This window comes from Dunckerocampus dactyliophorus, chromosome 2 (genome assembly GCF_027744805.1).
Source record: "Dunckerocampus dactyliophorus isolate RoL2022-P2 chromosome 2, RoL_Ddac_1.1, whole genome shotgun sequence".
NCBI classification, from domain to species: Eukaryota; Metazoa; Chordata; class Actinopteri; order Syngnathiformes; family Syngnathidae; genus Dunckerocampus; species Dunckerocampus dactyliophorus.
This window is the reverse complement of record NC_072820.1, coordinates 29,150,596-29,170,524: the sequence shown is the minus strand read 5'-3', so window position 1 is coordinate 29,170,524 and position 19,929 is coordinate 29,150,596. Positions and strand designations below refer to the sequence as shown.

At 40.6% G+C, this 19,929-nt stretch overlaps 2 protein-coding genes across 4 annotated transcripts in view; one reads left to right on the top strand and one right to left on the bottom strand.

Moving 5' to 3' along the window:
- psme4b (proteasome activator subunit 4b) overlaps positions 1 to 13,792 on the top strand; it is a 47,408-nt gene extending 33,616 nt beyond the window's left edge. The window contains exons 42-47 of one of the 2 annotated variants that reach the window (XM_054758195.1): positions 947 to 1,032; positions 1,207 to 1,335; positions 3,014 to 3,169; positions 3,533 to 3,671; positions 9,793 to 9,926; positions 12,087 to 13,792. In XM_054758195.1, coding sequence (XP_054614170.1) covers positions 947 to 1,032; positions 1,207 to 1,335; positions 3,014 to 3,169; positions 3,533 to 3,671; positions 9,793 to 9,926; positions 12,087 to 12,221 — 779 coding nt within the window. In that variant the 3' untranslated portion in view covers positions 12,222 to 13,792. Of the gene's footprint in view, positions 1 to 946; positions 1,033 to 1,206; positions 1,336 to 3,013; positions 3,170 to 3,532; positions 3,672 to 9,792; positions 9,927 to 12,086 lie in introns of those variants that run through there. The other variant, XR_008566614.1, reaches the window with a different exon arrangement.
- Positions 13,286 to 18,713, bottom strand: chac2 (ChaC, cation transport regulator homolog 2 (E. coli)). Of its 2 annotated transcripts, XR_008566629.1 has the most exons (4): positions 18,423 to 18,713; positions 17,383 to 17,418; positions 13,814 to 15,225; positions 13,288 to 13,498 (listed from the first exon to the last, which is right to left on the bottom strand). XR_008566629.1 is itself a non-coding variant. In XM_054758279.1 (3 exons), exons 1-3 carry the CDS (start codon positions 18,555 to 18,557, stop codon positions 14,845 to 14,847), a joined length of 552 nt encoding a protein of 183 aa, XP_054614254.1. In that variant the 5' UTR covers positions 18,558 to 18,620; the 3' UTR covers positions 13,286 to 14,844. The 2 variants fall into 2 exon arrangements, 1 of the variants encoding a protein (XP_054614254.1); XM_054758279.1 differs by having other exon boundaries at positions 13,286 to 15,225; positions 18,423 to 18,620.
- Between the last annotated feature and the right edge of the window lie 1,216 nt (positions 18,714 to 19,929).

Here is a 19,929-nt window from a genome sequence, read left to right as displayed (position 1 = left end):
AAACATAGCGAGGATTTCGCTAAATTGTCAACACAGATCTCTTCTATGTATAAGGTGTGTTATGGAATGGAACCGGTGATCGCCAGTACTTGAAAGCTGGCGCTGAGCCAAATGCAAAGAGTGTCAATAGAACCGATTGGTGATTAAGGGTGAAGCCAAGTCCGAACTTGACAAATTACTAGAATTAATACAGCTTCTGCTTGGACATCAACAAGTAGCAATCAGCTATTCAACACATATGGGGGGGAAAAAAGCCCCACGTCACTCGATGACTGAACACCAAGGTAGGTTGGATTGCATGTGCGCTTCCAATAATGCCTTACACACTGCCATCTACATATTACTGTATTATCATTCATAATAGCGATGCCCTCTTCTCACGATACAGCTTTTCTCCAAATGAGAAATCTCATCACATTTTAATCTCCCCCCTAACACTTAGAGTGGAGCATCTAGGATCCATGATTTACATTTAGGGTTCAATTCAAACTATTTGTTAAAATAATATTATGAAGACACGAGTAATAGTTACATACTAAGTAAAAACAAATACTTTTAATCATGTGCTGTTCAACCTGATCAGTTCGCAAATTCACCTCTCAGCAACTACTGTTTTTGCAGCAGAGAGCTGTCACACATGGAGGATCTTTGAATAGTGTTGTAGCTGGAGGTCCTTTAAAAAACAGCAGAGCGCTCCTGCCATGCAGAGGATCTTTGACGAAAAAGCGCTTTAAAGTACTTGAATTTGACCTTGAGAGAAAAGTGCATCGACCCTAATTATCTCAATTATGCCACAGTAAATGATGATAAATGTCATGCTGTTAGTGCCAAAGCTTCAGGTCACCATTGTCGTTTTTATATATTTGCGCAAACACAATAACTTTTAATTGGGTTGCCCTATTTATATGCACTTTTTTCTCCTTTTTTTTTTTTTTTTTTTTTGCAGTCTTAAAATGGTTGATGGCGAGCGCCGGGCGAACTTTTACCACTCCGGTTCAGCAGCAGCTTCAACTCCTGCCTCTGCTATTCAAAGTAACCACACATACACACAGTCCGAGTGCAGTATTATTAGCCTCTCCATCATACTCTGCCATTAAACTCCATTTCTCTCTTCATTTACTGAAAATGCTGCATAGCTGCTGTCATCCTACCTTTTCTTTCTTCACTTCTCTCTCGCTCTCCCTCTCCCTCTCCCTCTCCCTGCAGATTGCCCCGGTGGAGATTGATGAGAGTTATGATGAGATGAAGCAGGATGCTCGCACGTGCCTCTCTCTGATGTCCCAGGGCCTGCTCTATCCTCAGCACATCCCTCTTGTTTTGGCAGCTCTGGAAGAGGTCACACTTGCGCACACATTCTTTATTATTTTGTCTTTACACGCTGCTGCAGTAAATATTTTAAATAAAACGATCAAGATGAGATTGAAAGGCAGGCTGTCAGCTGTAATTGGAAGAGGTTTCGCAAAAATATGGCATTCTAATGGTTATAGTAATGGCATTTGAATACTGGCTATAGGTTGTATACATTCACAGTTGCTTAAACAAATTATAATCGCAACTTCTGTAGTTTATAAATGAAGGAGCTCAGTTTAGGAAGCAAAAAGTAGCACAGTTTGGTAGAAACGTACCTTCCTAAATTCAGACATTGATGTCTAACAATTGTTAGCTACGTATAAATACCGATACAAAGGAACGGTAATTTGGTCATTTGTTTTATTGGAAGGGAGAACATTGTTGTGGGTTTTAGTTTGCAAAGACAGCGATGGTAAATGATGCTATCTTGCTACTTTTGATACTTCAGTCAAAGTCAGAGGTAATGTACAGTATATCAACAGGAACACAATGGAAAGTAACTAAATGATCTTGCTTAAATGATTAAATGATATGCAGTTGGTGGGAACTACTTTTTCTTCCGCCTGGTTAAGTGCATAATGCGGCACACTGCTGTCAGTCTCAGTCTGTTTAACAGTGTGAATTACTTTTAATTGTTGTAGTAGTTATTAATAATTAATAATTGATATTGATGGTTTTATTTTTACATATTTTCTTTTTTATTGTTTAAATACCACATTCACATTTTATGATTTTTTTCCACAGTTTTTAGCTTGACTATATGGTAAATCATGCTGTTAGTCAATATACTTCATAGTTTAAAAGAAATGAATAAACTCTGATGTCTTGTATTATTCATGCTATGCTATGAGTATCAGTATCGCCTCCGTATGGCTGATACGAGCCTGAATTTCACTCGGTATTGGATTGAATAAGAAATCCATGATATCGCAATCACTACAGTGTACATGGATACACCCAAAAAAGCAATATCAGCTTTTCATCACCACCAAGACAATTATTGACCATATTATCAGTTTATTTCTCAAAAAGGTGTATTATGACCACTAGCTTTACCGTTGTTCCTGTGTTTTTGCATGAAACAATGCTTGCTTGCTACATATTTCGCATTTTCCTGTATGACAAAAATGAAACGATGACCAGATGTTTCCAAATGATAGTTTTATTTCTGAAAAAGTGTAGTTTATGACAGTGAGCTAGATGTTCTTGTATGTTTTTAAATTAAATAACACTACCTTGCCTCATGATTAACCACACAGATTGTGATATTTAGCATTCTCCTTTCATTCAAACAAGGGGATGATGACCGGATGTTTGCAAGAGGTAGTTTATTTCTCCTAGAAAGTATAGTTTGTTAAATTATTATATTATGTGTTTAGCCATTTTCTTACAATGTCACGCACATGGACATCTGTTCCTGCCTAGCAGATTATGTTTTTGATCATGTATGGTGTCAAACACATTGAAAATCAGTGTAGGTATTCCATCAGATAAGGCTGTGAATTATGCGTCATATAGCAGCTCTGGACAGCCCCATGTTTCATGCTAAAACATATTAACATGCCATGACCTTCAGAGGTGAACATACAGTATGAGCTCCATCAGATACTGTATATACAGTACATACAAACATGAATCAGGTATTTTTGATGTGTCATTACAGATGGCAGGCAGTAGGTCATGGCATGCACGCTACTCCGTGCTGACCTACCTGCAGATTATGGTCTTCTACAACTTATTTACGCTGCTCAGCGTGCCTGTGGAGGTGCAGCGCATTCATCAGTTGGTGATGCGTCTGCTGCTGGACGAGCAGCTCGAGGTAGTGCTTTTGTTTTTCCACTTTATGTTGTTCACCCTACCACCCGTCCTCGTCTTCTAATGTGGGTTTGTGTGTCCTTAAATGTTATTTTAAAAAATAAAAACCAAGCTACAGGCAGCAAAAGGGCCACGTGCCACACTTTGATTGTAAAGTGAACATCAGGAGAAAGTGTTAAGCTGTCACTCCACTTCATAATTTATGCAAAGTGATGCAGGAAGTGAGTGGATGTTCATCCCCCATGGCATGTCCCCAGCTTCCTCCTTGCGCTCTTTTTTTCAATAAATTGTTCATAGCTGGCCACTGCATCTTTTGCATCATTTGTAGCCTCTTTTTTTTTTTTTTTTTTTTGCCTCCCCATCTTAGGTGAGGGACATGGCAGGCACCACCCTGAGTGGTTTGCTGCAGTGCCAGTTCTTCCCTCTGGACTGCAGTCTGCAGACACAACTCCAGACGCTGAGTCAGACACGCCTCCCCAAGGCCAGAGGCGAGCTGGCTTCTACAGGTACACACAAATACATGCTAAGTGAGGACATCACATGACACATGCCCTACTTCACTGTATTTGAATCATTTACATCAGTGGTTCCCAAACTTTTTCCAGTGGTGTACCCCTTCAGACATTTCACCTGAAGCCACATACTGAACACTTAAAAAACACATCTTTTGATATTAATTAACTTGAAATATTGAACACAATTAATTGGTTTGGTTTGGTTTAATTTTATTTGAACATGCATGCAAGTTACAGTGGAATACATCTGATGAATCATTTCACAGTTCCACATGTCCAAAAGGAGTAGGAAGAAGCAAAGCTAATTTAATCCTACCCCCCATCCATTCCACATCTTCTACAGTATTATTCACTTCCTGCATTCAGTGTAATAATAAATAAATAAATAATAAAAAATAAAAACAAGCATGACAGAACAATCATTGTAATAATCAAGACTCTTCCTCCTTGTATTTAGCAAACATCAACTGCTTGTATTGTTTTTTTAATTTGCTCATCTCTGTACATTGTTTGAGTTCCTTACTCAATCCGTTCCATAATTTAATTGCACACACGGAAATGCTGAGGGTTTTCAGCGTTGTTCTCGCATATAAATGTTTTAGGTTTAATTTTCCTCAAGATCATATTTGCTTTGTTTAGGTTTATTTGAACAGGAAGATTACAATGGAATACATCTCATGAATCATTTCTCCTCTCTTATAGAGAAATACTGTATGACGTTTTTAGGTAACAAGTTATTGTTAACTTTATGCATTATTTTAGCTGTTTGAAAATTCACTAAATCAGCAAATTTTAGTATCTGTGATTTTAAAAATAAAGGGTTTGTATGTTCTCTAAATGCGGCATTATGAATTGGTATTAATTTTATAGTAATTTCAGGTCAAATTTGCGTATTTTGCATGGTTACATTTTGGATAACGTTTCACATGAGCACTAATAAATAAGTAATCATCCAACATATGTTTCACAAATATTCAACATAGTTCATTGGTTATTTAAATTTAAAGTAATTCTGGGTCAAAATGTGTATTGTGCATGGTTACATTTTGATAAAGTTGCACATGAGCACTGATAAATAGATAAGTAATCATCCTACAGTGCATATCTTTTATTCCAGTCTGATGTTGGCATTCTTCCGTTTGAATGACTTGAAATTGAGCATTGCTTTTTTTTTGTCCACTGATGATGGCTGTGGTTTAAATCTGCATAATAATTTATTATCAAATTGAGGGGAAAGTTTAACAATCACAATAAAGAAGTACAGTATCTGAAGTACAAAAATATATACAACCAATGATAAAGCCCCACTCACAGTGACAGTTTGTCACCTCTGCAATCCTCTGCGGGCATTGGAACACCAATATCAATAAAATCTTTGCGATTAAACACTATTAATGCACAAAATAATCATCAAATTTACCTATTTGTTCATATGATGCACACAGAGCAATGAACAACATTGTGTGCTCTCTCTCCTTCCTGCTTTCTGCTCCGTTATCCATTGCGCCGTGAGGCGTTCAGGCACACTTGAGTGTTAGGTGCTAATTGTTTTAAATTTTTATTCACACACTCCCTATTACAATTGGCGTACCCCACTTTGGGAAGCTAGGATTTACATTATCATTCCATTCCATTTTCTTCCACTTCTCCGGGGTCCAGGACACGGGGGAAGCAGTCTCAGTAGGGAAGTCCAGACTTTCCGTTCCCCAGCCACCTCTTCCACTTCCACCAGGAGGACACCAAGGCGTTCCCAGGCCAGCTTTGAGACATAATCCCTCCAGCATGTCCTTGGTCTGTCCTAGGCTCCCAAAGTGGACCCTCTCAACGCCTTGGCTGCGCCTAGAAAATCTGTCCATGAAAGTTATGAACAGAATCGGTGACATAGGGCAGCCTGAGCTGAGGCCAACGTTCACCGGAAACAGGCTCGACTTACTGCTGGCAATGCAAACAAGGCTCCTGCTTCGGTTGTACAAGGACCAAATGGCACGTAGTAGGGCGCCACCAATCCCAAAGGACTCCCCAAAGGACACCACGAGGGACACGGTCGATGGCCTTTTCCAAGTCTACAAAGCACATGGAGACCAGTTGGGGAAACTCCCATGTACCCTCGCAAGGGTGTGGAGCTGGTCCAGTGTTCCACAACCGGAATGAAAACCACATTGCATTTACATTACCAATTAAAACAAAAATAGTCAATTAAAAACTAAATTAAATGAAAAATAATCATCCATCCATCCATCCATCTTCTATGCTGCTTATCCTCACTAGGGTCGCTGATATGCTAGCACTTATCCCAGCTTACTTCAGGCGAGAGGCGGGGTACACCCTGGACTGGTCGTCAGCCAATGGCAGGGCACATATAGACAAACAACCATTCACACTCACATTCATACCTATGGACAATTTAGAGTCTCCAGTGAACCTAACATGCATGTTTTTGGAATGTGGGAGGAAACCGGAGTACCCGGAGAAAACCCACACACACACACGGGGAGAACATGCAAACTCCACACAGAAATGCCCAAGGGAGAATCGAACCCAATCTTCCCAATCTCCTGACTGTGTGGCCACCGTGGGGCCCATAATAATAATAATAAATAATTAAATAAAAATCAAGATTTTGTCACTTTACCATTCTACAAAAAATAATGTTCTAAATAAAAAAATATATATATTTGGTAGGTTATATATTTAGATTTTTATTTGTAGTGCATTAGCATTATTTTATAACTGATTTCACTAGTCTACACAATTTTTGCAACAAAAAAGAAACTATCTCCCCTTGGCGGCTTATTTTGGGTCACCAATTTTGAATCTGATGTCTGTTTTTTTCTTATCAGCCTTCATTTTTGGTAATGTTATGCTCAGTCCCCTAAAAATCTTAAAAATGGCATATATCATAAACTAAAAGCAAAGCAATTTCTGATCTGCCTTTTGTAGGCTAGATTTGCAGCTGTGGAAGCCAGATTCTTGCTGAAACTGCTCAGTTTGCATTGGTTCACTGGTTCATTTCACTAGAAGCAGGAGTGGTATTCTATCTTGTTGAGCTTCACTTCTCTTGGCAGCCTTAGTGCACTTGTCACTTGTCAAGGCAAGATTTCACCAAGACATAAAAGTGATAGAAAAAAGTATCAGGGAAGATGGATGACAGGATGATAGCAGACTACTGCTGGATGCTGAACACTCCCATCAATATAAAAGCAATGAAGCTGTTACCATAACATTATATTGTAAGTAACTTTATTTCTTCTTCTGTGCTTAAAGGGGACCTATTATACTAATTTTCCGGCCTTTGTATTGAGTTTTGGCAACGTTGGCATCGTTTAACACAAGAATACAACATTGTAGCAACATTTATAGATCAGAAAAGAGGAAAAGCATAATAGGTCCCCTTTAATTTATGCCATATGCATTACTTAGTACCTGCTTTTGTCTTCACAACTTCATATTAATTTATGCATTTCAGCATGCAACAGTTAAAAAAAAAAAAGATCAAATTTCCGAAAGAATTTGCCGCGTTACGACAAGGCCAAAGTCATTTTTTTTTTAATCAGTGCTAAAAGGCATGGTTTTCAATCTTGTTTCTGCAACTTTGTCAAATTTTGTAGACCTGTGTTATTTATGATGAAACAATATTTATAGTTGATAGAACACTAAAGTATTCATTATCATTTACAGTAGTGTATTATCAATATTTTATTATTCAGTACATAATGATATTTCATTGTTCATGATTAACTGATATTTCTATTTCTTAAGAATTATTAATAAAATATCAACTTTTGTGGCAGAGCTCCGGGGGTGGACGAGTTTCGCCCTGAATTTCTTAAGGCTCTGGATGTTGAGGGACTGTCTTGGCTGACATGTCTCTTCAACATTGCATGGAAGTTGGGAACAGTACCTCTGGATTGGCAGACTGGGGTGGTGGTCCCCCTTTTCAAGAAGGGTGACCGGAGGGTGCATTCCAACTACAGGGGGATCACACTCCTCAGCCTCCCTGGGAAAGTCTATTCCAGGGTGCTGGAGAGAAGGGTACGACCGTTAGTCGAACCTCGGCTACAGGAGGTGCAATGTGGTTTTTGTCCTGGTAGCGGAACACTGGACCAGCTCTACACCCTTGCAAGGGTACTGGAGGGTACTTGGGAGTTTGCCCAACCGGTCTACATGCTTTGTGGACCTGGAAAAGGCATTTGACCATGCCCCTCGCGGTGTCCTGTGGGGGATGCTCCGGGAGTATGGGATTGTTGGCGTGCTACTACGTGCCATTTGGTCCTTGTACAATCGGAGCAGGAGCCTGGTTTGCATTGCCAGCAGTAAGTCAAGCCTGTTTCTGGTGAACGTTGGCCTCCGCCAAGGCTGCCCTTTGTCACCGATTCTGTTCATAATTTTCATGGACAGAATTTCTAGGCGCAGCCAAGGTGTCGAGGGAGTCCAGTTCGGGGGCCTTAGGATCTTGTCTCTGCTATTTGCGGACGACGTGGTCCTGATGGCCTCATCGGACTGTGACCTGCAGCGTTTACTGGGACGGTTTGCATCTGAGTGTGAAGCTTCTGGGATGAGACTCAGCACCTCCAAATCTGAGGCCATGGTTCTCAGTCGGAAAAGGGTGGATTGCTCCCTCCGGGTTGGGAATGAGGTGCTGCCCCAGGTGGAGGAGTTAAAGTATCTCGGGGTCTTGTTCACGAGTGAAGGAAGGTTGGAGCGTGAGGTCGACAGGCGGATCGGCGCAGCGTCTGCAGTAATGCGGTCACTGTACCGGACCGTCGTGGTGAAGAGAGAGCTGAGCTGGAAGGCAAAGCTCTCAATTTACCGTTCGATCTATGTTCCCACCCTCACCTATGGTCATGAGCTTTGGGTCATGACCGAAAGAACGAATCGCGGATACAAGTGGCTGAAATGAGTTTTCTTCGTAGGGTAGCGGGACTCACCCTAAGAGATAGGGTGAGGAGCTCGGTCATCTGGGAGGAGCTCAGAGTAGAGCCGCTGCTCCTTCACATCAAGATGAGCCAGCTGAGGTGGCTTGGGCATCTAGTCCGGATGCCTCCCGGACGCCTCCCCAGTGAGGTGTTTCGGGCATGCCCAACCGGGAGAAGGCCCCAGGGATGACCTAGGACACGCTGGAGGGATTATGTCTCACAGCTGGCCTGGGAACGCCTTGGTGTCCTCCCGGTGAAGCTGGAGGAGGTAGTCGGGGACCGGGAAGTCTGGGCTTCCCTACTAAGACTGCTGCCCCCGCGACCCGGACCTGGATAAGCGGAAGAAAATAGAATGGAATGGAATCAACTTTTGATTAAGTTGTTTTTGTGGTTTGCTATTTGTATGTAAATAAAGAAAAAAACAATAATAATTTGAATTTATAATTGTTAAAGACATTTCATTATTCAAAATGATGAATCAATAAATGAAACTCAGTAGGTCTTCTACAGTTAGTCATTTAAACTAATAATTTTAATAAGTATTATTTTTCTCTGAAATTAAGTATTAATTTAAATCAAATATAACAATGTGTATGATTTACTGTTATTATTTACAGTATTAGTAAACAATACATATATTTACTGAACTGTCTCTTGGCAATATCCATCCAGCCATCTTCTATACCAGTGGTCCCCAACCCCTGGTGCGCGGCCCAATACCGGGCCGCACAGAAAGAAAAAATAATTGATTTCATTTTTTTATATTTTATTTTGAAAAGTGGCCGGATTCTCTCTGTTACATCCGTGTCACTTGATGCATGTCCATTGTGCGTGTGCTAACTTTATCTCATGCCGCACAGATAGACTACTACTGTATTTTTACCATTTTTCTTTCACCTCATATTTGGTGTCAAATGCTGATACTATGTAGGAATGCATAAAGGTAAGTTTTGATGACTTATTGAGTGCTAATGTGCACATTTGTCTCAAGTTAATTCATGCTAGCACACTGCCTTTTACTACACACGTCAAACAGCCATGTAATAATTTGAACTGGTGGTGGGTCGACATTCATTTTGTGCTTTTAATTTGATGTTATTCATGTCTTACTTTTACACAATACATAATAAATAAGATAAACTAGATCGCTATAATGTACGAATATTAAGGAGTTTGTGTGTTTTGTGCTGATGTAGATTTGGTGCGGCGTCATGCTGGAGTGCTGGGCCTGAGTGCGTGCATCTTATCCAGCCCTTACGACGTCCCGATCTGGATGCCACAGATACTCATGGACCTGAGCGACCACCTCAACGACCCACAGCCCATCGAGGTACTCGTCACAGCATAGCGCGAGAGACAGGGAGAGAATCATTTCATTGTGCGCTTGAGGAGAAAATAGTGCCTCAAGCAAACATACACAATGTGATCAATGAGTGTGAATAATAGATGAGCGCGGCGGGGAGCCAGAGGTGATCATTCACTGCTTGTTCAGCTGCAAAGTCAAAGATGAGAAAGGAAAACAAGACGATTGAGGAGATTTTAATTAACAAGTCCATTTAAAAAGGCGAGCTAATAAGAAAGCCTCCATGTTAAGCATCTGTCGTGAAGCTGCTCATTTAAAATGAATGTGGGCCATCCATAACTCATCACTACACCCTCTGTGATTGGGATCCTGCTTTTGTGTCCTCGGCTGCTTTCACGCCAGCCCCTTGCTCGCACTTTAAATAATTTGGGGGGGCTTGTATGTGGCCCTTTTTGTATCAATAAATTAGCAGTGTGCTTGTTAGGTTTTAATCAATGTGCACACGGACAGAAAGGCTTTGCTGAAAAGATTGCTCGAAAGACAACTGAGCTGTCAAAGTCATATTAACACTTTATATGGGAGAGAATACTTAGCTGTCAGTGCATCTGTACTCAACTGCAAATTACAACCACAACAATACACAGACGGCATGAGCATTATCTTTGTAGGCATAGTGCAGGTGTACCTAATGTTGAGGCTGGTGATTGTGTGTATAATGGATCCCCGCATATTCGTAGTACAGCAGTTGCGACTGCAAATTTGCAGATTTTTCGTCTAAAAATTAATACTTAGTTTGTTAATTATATCCATTTATAGATTGTATATATATATATTTTTTAATTTAAATGTAATGATAATATATTAATATATATCATGTAGGAAAATATGAATATACTTTTATATTTAAAAAAATGTAATAACAGTTTTTTAATTAAAAAAAAATCTGAAAATAGTCTCATTTACTGAAGTCGATAATAATTTGGTTGTAGCGCTAGTCTGATGACCAGACAAAAGGCTCGACTGTGCCTCTGATTCCATCTGTTCTAGCGATCATCTTACATTATCATTTATTAGTGGTGAGTACCTATACATTTTACAATTTCAAATGCATTTAAGACGTGTGTGAGGCCTATTTAGGGCTCAAGCCTGGATTGCGCTTTACACTGTAATTGGAATCTCAAGAGCTTTTAAATAAATTAAACAACATGTGTGTGTGTGTGTGTGTGTGTGTGTCTCCACTCACCAGTAGCCCCGCCTCCACATACTGGGACCAAGAGGCTGACAGGAGAGCTCACTCTTTCCATTCATTCCACTATAGAACCAAGGTGCACAGACACATGCAGAGTGAACCCTCGTGTTATCTAGCCTGTGTGGAACAGAGAGACGACGAAAACAAACACGCATCCATGCACGTCAATTTATCGAGGCCGGCAAAATAATCGACTTTGTTTTTGTTTTTTTTAATCGTTCAATTAATCGATTTGTGAATTATCGTGACAGGCCTATCACTTGGCATATTGTAAAATTAAATTAATTTATTGCTACTGAGATACAGTATATTATTATACTGCACTGATTGGCATATATTGACCCACATTGGATTGCTTTTAGCATTTTTAATGTACAAAATGTATCAAAGTGCCCCTCGAACATTCATTCTTTGTCTTAGCAAGAAATTTCCGACAATTTGTATGCGTTCCAACTTTGTGGAATCACTTTGGAGAAGGCAGGGGTGCTGCTTTTTCATGCCCCCCCAATTTGAAATACTATTGAGAACCTGATATTTATTTATGGATCTGTACTAACCGCGGTATGAGTTGCTGGCACTTGCATTGTACAAGCATGAATGACGACCCTGACAGACCTGTCAACCTCAACAAGAAATTTTATGTGTAGTCCCCTCTGCCTCTCGCGCCCCCCCAATATAAGAGAAGCATTGAGAAGCACTGCCTTAAAGGCATGCTTGGATGAATTTAGTGTGGAAGAGCACCATCAATAAAACACCTCTAGGACCGTCTGACCTCATAAATGGACACTTGTCAGAACATCACCCCTGGGGAGCTGCAAAAAGGGCGGAGGTGGACAACATTTTCTCCCATTCTGTCGCGGGAATGATGTCCCAAAACTTGTGTGTTTTGTCGTGCATGGATTCCTCCAATGTGAGAATGTGTGGTTTTGTTCTCCAAGATGACGGTGAAGAAGACCTTGTCGGAGTTCAGGCGCACTCACCATGACAACTGGCAGGAGCACCGCCAGCGCTTCACCGACGACCAGCTGCTAGTGCTCACAGACTTGCTGGTGTCGCCGTGCTACTACGCCTGAAGGGCCCAACTTACATTGGAACGCAGGGAACGGGCGGGTTTGTTTGCGCAATCTGCTGCAGTGAGATTTTGGTAACGTGACAGCGACCGGGAGCGTGGCTGTGAGAAGATGATGATTCAGCATTGGCCTTCTAGCCACGAGAAGAACAGCTTCCTGGGCAAACTGGTTTCACATGTGACGTACTTGGTTTAGATTGTCTTCATCAATAGAAAAAAACAAGTGTAGTTAATGTAGTTGTATCATATTTCTGACTGTGGTTGTAAATACAGTGTGTATACATAGAATATACAGGATGGTGCAATAGTATGAATAAACATGCATAGTTACTTTTGTTTTTATAAAAATGCATCATTATCTCTAACAATGTGATTTACATAGTTTGTGCTTTGGATCTTTTAATTACGTAATATGGATTATCTCATATATTATCCAATGTGTGACTGTATTGATGTGCAATCTATGTTTATCACATATTGGCTATTTATTATGATTATAAATGTTTTATAGTAAAAATGGCATACATGCTTTAGTGCAGGGGTCACCAACGTTTTTTCTTGTGAGAGCTACTTTTAGAAAATGAAAATGGCCACGAGCTACTCGTTTTTGTAGAAATGATTTTCATACCTTATTTCAACCCAAACAGATCAAATATGCTTGTTTTACTAAAACATTCATAAAATGTTGGTGTCCACAACTCACATTTTATATTTCAGAATACATTTTTTTCTAGTGTTCTCACATTATTAACTGAAAACATTAATGAAAAGCAGGCTTGCGGGCACCTCATGTGGTCGTGGGGGGCTACCTGGTGCCCGCGGGCACCACGTTGGTGACCCCTGCTTTAGTGCTACAGTGCTTTTTATCTTGTCATGTCATCCTTGACCCTAAAATGTAATAGCTCTTTTTTTGAGACCATCTGCATATTATGAACATAAAATTAATAGAGATGCAGTATTGATCATTTTCAAAGCTAAAATTGATGTTTTCGTGCGATAGCGTAGCATATATTGACATACATTGGATTGCTTTTGGGATTTTTAATGCACAAAATGAACTTTTTCCATATGCTGCCCTCTGTAGAAAAATGTTGGTCACACACAGAAAACGTTAATATTCTTTGCATTTAATTTTTATTAAACATGCTGAAACCAATCCAATGTGGGTGTGAATGGTTGTTTGTCTATATGTGCCCTGCCATTGGCTGGCCACCAGTCCAGGGTGCACCCCACCTGTCGCCCAAAGTCAGCTGGGATAGGCTCCAGCCTACCCCCGCGACCCTAATGAGGAGAAGCGGTATAGAAAATGGATGGATGGATAAGGTGAGAATGTGGAGATCATGTGTAATGTAAAGTTAAAGTATATAATATATAGTAAATATACACTGAAATATATACTGCATATATGTAAAGTTATCTAGTTCCTCTCAAGACACGGTTGTTTTGATTATGACATTCACCCTACGTTGTAATGCAACAATTACAAAACAAGCTCAGACTATAAGATGTAACGCACATTTTCCACAATGACTACATATGGCAATGTTCTAGACACTGTAATAAACACACAAAAAATACTTAAAGCATTCTACTTACGTACTTACAGATAGATAAATCCAGTCCAGTAAATCGAGGGGATGATGCTGTCTCAAAAATCTGGAGGTTGTGTGACTTCTTGACCTGAGGCGTGGGCCTTATATACAGATATATGACCCAATAGCATTCTGAGACTGAAAACGCGAAAGGGTCTTCCTGTTTTATTTTCCCCATATACTGTATGTGTGGATTTTCACCAGGTACTCCGGCTTCCTCCAACATCGCCAAAATATGCATGCTTGGTTCATTGGAAACTCTAAATTGTCCATAAATGTGAATGGTTGTTTATATGTGCCTTGTGATGTGTGACCGGTCCAGGGTGTACCCCACCCTCGCTGACACGTCAGCTGGCACCCAAATGAGAACATGCGGTCCTGTGTAGAAAATGGATGGAATTTAAGGCACTCCTAAAACTTTTGTTGCACTAAAATTTGTCTGACTAGGTTACAAGTAAAACGTTGTTGGACTATTTTATTTAAAAAGGTCGTTTTCACAGTTCTTTAACGCATGTGGTAGGGGAGGCACAGCAGCTTGAGAGATTTTCTTTTAATCTGTACTTTGTCACTTTAGATTTTTTATTTATTTGCAGTTTTGAGTCACAATGGAACCATTTGGAAAGTCTTACATCATCCACTGCGAACCAGGAAGTAGCCTGCTAGCTAAAAGTATCAAAAATGGCCTCTCTTGTGTTTTTAAATCAGGAAGTCAGTCTAGCTTTCTTGTTATATTTTCTGTAAACTTCTCTTCCTGTGTTAAGTCAGTTTACTTCCTGTGTCGGTTATGTTGTTCCATTTTTCAAAGGGGTACTTGTGTGTGTTAAGACACCATATTTCTTCCTTGTTGTCTTTTGCGCCTCGTTACCCTGTTTTATGTACAAAAGAGTTTGTGTTGCCTCCAATGTGAGCAAGGATGTGTTGTGTAGCACCATGCTGCTTCCTTCCAAAGAGAACAAGTGTCTATTGCTGTGTGGTTGAGAGACATTGAAAACCCTGAGATTGTGTATGACATCGTCACAATGGGGATTATTTTTCTTATTTAACGGTGCAACTGTCCTGCAGTCTCTTGCGTACAAGCTTCTCCAGAGCGAACAGATGCGCGTCTTTATCCTCGGGCAGGATGCTCCTCACGGCGTCGGCCAGCTGGAACAGATACTCCGTGTTCTGGCCGCTCGGCCCCGTGGAGCTGACGATCTGGTTGGCGATCTCCTCCAGAGGGGCGGGACCCAGGTAGTCGGGGTTGTCCCGCGAGCCAATGTAGAGCAGCGTCTGGCCTGGGGTGCGGTCGTCGTCTTGTCTGGGGTGAAAGGTCACGGCCATGACTCGGTAGCCACCCTTTTCCCGGTGGTCGAGGTGGCGCTTCACTTCCTGCTCGCGGCCCGTGGGGAGCTTGTAGGCCACGCCCCAAACACAGCCCTAAAAAAAAATATGAAAAAAGCCAGTGAAGACAGAAATATGAAAGCACGTGAACTGTAGTAGTGTTTATTCACTCAACTGCAGAGAATACTAGGCCTTGTACAAATGCTGGTTAATGGGTGGAGTGACACACGGCACTGTTGATTGGTTAACAGAGAATAGCTACTTATGCACAATGGCGTGTGCAACCTCACAGTAGCCATTTGTTTTTGTCTTTGGAGGGGGAATTAACCGTTTCCTCTTTTTTGTACAAGCCAGGGATGGGCAGAATAATTGATTTCATTGATTGTTAAGAACTTCGTCAATTGGGTGAAATTGTGTCTCAAGCAATGGTGTCTGGACTGCAGCCAGCAGAGGCGCTGTTGAGTCATTCCAGTTTGCTCGGACCTACGTACAGTATTGCTCTGTACAGTATGACACTGGCATGGAAACAGGAGTTCAGAACATTCAGAGATGGATTATCCCAAACCATTATAGATATTTTTGAAAAATTTGCACAAATCTCCCTTACAGTCACTACAGAAAATGTACATTCAGGTTAGCACTTGCTGCATGGCTGTGAGACCATGCTGATGTTTATTTGCAAATAGTTCTGTTTACCGTAGATAACATGTCCATCATATAAACCAAATCGTCATCTGATTCGAAGCCTTAATGGCTTTTAAGTAATTGTACCCTTCACGTCTTCCTTCCAGCAGTGCGCCGTAGTGTTAGCAGATATGCATCGCTTGCCTCTCAATGCATATTTCTTTATCACCTCTCTGACAACTGAGCGAAAAATTATCTGCCATCCAAGGTCGCCATATGAGGTGTCATCCTGGCTTTTGTTTCAGCTGAGGGAGATGCATATCTTTGTTTCGCGTGTGTTTGTGCACGCACGCTTTTGACCTTTGGATACAACTGTATATTCCTAGTTTCCTCTTGAGGCACTTTGAATTCCTTGGGATTGTCTTCCCTCCAAGCTTACTCTTAATTAGTACGGCCGACATGGTGACAGATGACAAGGTAGTAAAAACAATTATGATTGTCAGGCGGTAGTTTTATGGCTGCATAATGGGGCATTGTTTCAGTAATTTTTATGTTATTGCATTAAAGGTGAAGGGAAATAGGTGTCATAAAGGTCGCGCACACGCACATGTGGTTGTAAAGTCATTAGCTGTTAAAATATTGAGCCAAACGTGAGGATTCATGGCTTTTTTTTATTCTGCTTTTAGTACAATGTTGAATGTTAAATAGTTATTTCTCTACAGTAATCGAAGCGCTGCACAATGTGTCAAAACATTGCTACTGTGTTGCCAGATTGACTTCAGAGTGACTTGAAATTTCTCACACAACCCAATGCACTTTAGACACAAGCGCCAGACTTGATCGGCTGAACATGAATGATCTCACAACAGACACAATAATCCCTAACACTAGCTACTGCTGCGGCTGTAACCCACGGCAAGCTAAAACTCAACTCTGAACCCTCGACGTAACTTCCGGTCTGCCCCCCACTCAGCTCCCCTAGCACAGAACACATTTACTACATCTTTCATGAATGTACCTGTTACTACATGGTCACAGCATGTACATAAAACCATGTTGGAGGTGTTTTAATAGCGGACTTTGTAGGTGAAATAGGTGTGTCCCATTACATGGATGAATTAGCTGTCTCTTTTTAGCTGTTTTTTTATATTTAGAACGCGCAGAAAAGAGAAAGATACGTGTTCATGTTTCACATAAGGACTATGGATGATGGACAAAATTCCAAGAAAAGTGCAGTTTTCCTCTTGGGGTGAATATGGGGGTGATATTTCATAGCTATGGGACTCTAATAATGTTAAAAAACAAATTCAGAAGGTAAACGGGTATTCTATGCTCTAACTATGACAATCACCTACTATGGTCGAGTTAGTTTATTTGCCGACCTTTTCATCAATACTGAAAATAAGCGTCACATTAATTGATGGGGATTTCCAGAGCCAAATGAAGGTGGTGAGGGGCCCAGAGGCTCCCACCACCCTCAAAAATGTCCCTTCTCCATACAAATGGTGGCCTAGTGGTTAGCATGTCAGCCGTCACAGTCAGGAGAACCAGGTTTGTATCTAGTGAGGCCAAGCGGTATAGAAAATGGATGGATCTACTTTGATATCAGTGCACGGTAGTTTTTATTACCTCAGGATCCTCCACCAGTGTCACAACTCGGCCAGGCTGTAAAGAGAAAAAGTAAATTGTAAATTCTATATGGAACCACTTTGTAAACCTATATTGATAGAAAATACAATAAATGGTCCCAAAAAAGCCCTGTAATTTCCCAGCAACACTGAAGTATCTTCCATAACAACAACTGTACCACCATAAACATGGCTGATGACACAGAACAGAGTGTAGTTAGCCATGGAGCAGAAAGTCCGCCATGATGGTAAGCAAAAGAGGTGAGCGGGGCTAGGCAGACAATAGTGTGCAAGTATTCACTAGCTCTTAGCTGGTTATAAAATAGAGTAATATATATTAATGTGTAAAAATCCATTATACTGCAGAAATATGACCTACATGTCGATGCCAATAAAAACCTGAGCAGCGGTATGAAAGAAAATGTTTCCTTCATTTGACTTCCTTCCTTACAGTATTACCTGCGCTTACCAATCAACATACAAAATAATAATACTTATATGGATAATTAACCGGAAATATTGACACAATGCAACATTTATTTCAGTAATGGCATTGTTAATACATTTAATAGACTATAGCCTAAATCACCATCATCACTGACTTGTCATTAATTCAACTAATCACCCAGAGAAATAATTTGTTTAAACAAATTACCTTTTAACTATACTGACTTTGCGAGTCTTGTCCACTGTCCTGTTTATTTACAACAGTGTTATAAATCTACAACGTTTTTATGACACATACCTGCCTTTGTTTTTGGGTAACTTGAAAAATGACAATATGACAAATGTCTATTAGAGCAATTAATGGCTGAGCAGTGTGCCGAGTGTCATTATCAACATGTTTACAATGCTCACACACCATCATGGCGGCCAACCCCGCGCAGGGCATACTACGGAAGTGGATGTCGGGTTGACTTGCTTGTTTATTTAAGTGTAGTGTCCTTGACACGGACACGAACCGTGTCTGTTTGAACTGTGTGACGTTTACTGACCTGCACCCCCATACCAAAAGCACTCCCATTAGTTTAGTGGACTTACTTTTCCCGGTACTCCCCGGTGGTCGGTGCTTCCCTGCCAAAAACGACGACTGAAACCTTTAATGTAGCCAATTCTTTTTTCCTCATAAGAAAAATCCACCTTCCAAATGAGGGAGCCGTAACCGAAGACCCACATGGTGTTCACCTCGTTACCCGTCACAATAAATTTCAAGAGATTACCATTTTGATTTTGGTTACATTAGTAATAGACGGCATAAAAACACTAAGTAATAAAATGAATAATATCACGGTGGTTTAAGTACTGTCAAAGCGTAAATAAATTGTGACAGCGTAAATAAAGTGACAGTCGCGTTTCACAATAAAGCTGTAGTGGTCCAGTGTGAGCAGCGTGTTTATACTAAACATGTAGAACACAATGACAACGTTTACAAAAACATCAATAATTTGTCATTCATATTTCTAGACACATAACGTTCGTAGAATGTACATTTGAACGGTTTTAACGAAACCGTGTGGGCTTGTAGTTTGAAGGCAGCTCTGTCAGAACCGGATGTTTGTCCTTACGAGTGACTTGGCCGTAGCACCAATAACATGTTTCTTAACGCGTTAACCTTGTTTCCGTGTCTGTTTTCTCTAATTTATCATTTGGCCATGACGGGGTTTTGCGTCTTATTACACTAATTCGTGTTTACTCTGCGAGGGGCTATATTTGCTAACCGCGTCACAAGATAATGTTTGCCTTGTGACGCTCTCATGACGTCAGAGCTCTTGGCTTCCTGCTGCTGTTGTTTACTATTAAAATTGTTATATTTAAAATCAGTATTGTAACCTATGGATGTTAGAGTGGATTTTAGCATGGAAATCACTAGGTCTATTTCAGGGTGGCTTGAACACCCCCTAAAAAGTTGCTAAGCTCCCTGCCATTATCGATCGCCCTCCCATCTATCCATTTTCCTCCACTTATTTTGGTCCAGATGGTATTTTTTGTGTTAAAGACATTATTTCAGACATGCACTTAATGCAAACCAGCCATAGAATGAATCTATACTCCATAATATTTGATTGACCTCTTGTCTAGTTAAGTAGAATAAATTATGGAAACATTCACTTCCTTTTGAGTGCAAATTAAGGTTCCAAATAATAATAAATAAATAAATAATATCCGAAGAGCTTCGTCAGCGAACTGAAGCGAAACGTCCGACACCTTCTTCACAGAAGTACAGATGACGTCTCAAGAAGCCTTTCCCTCGTTGGACAACTCCTGTACGACTGAGAGCCTACACAGACGTGTTCCAAATAATAGGCATGGCAGTATGAACCTAGATTCTGCCACACAAGATGGAAACTATGTCATTGCTTCTCTTTTAAGCCATGGTAAATCTTCTGACGTCGTTAAGTGTTTTTTTTTTAATTAGATTTTGAAGACGAGGACTTCGTTAGGACCTTTTTTTTCCCCATATCAAATTGTAAGTCCATGTCGGTAACTGTTAATGTGGTGCTTACCGACATTTTATGTGTAATATGTGTAGAGCCAAATGTGACTGTGT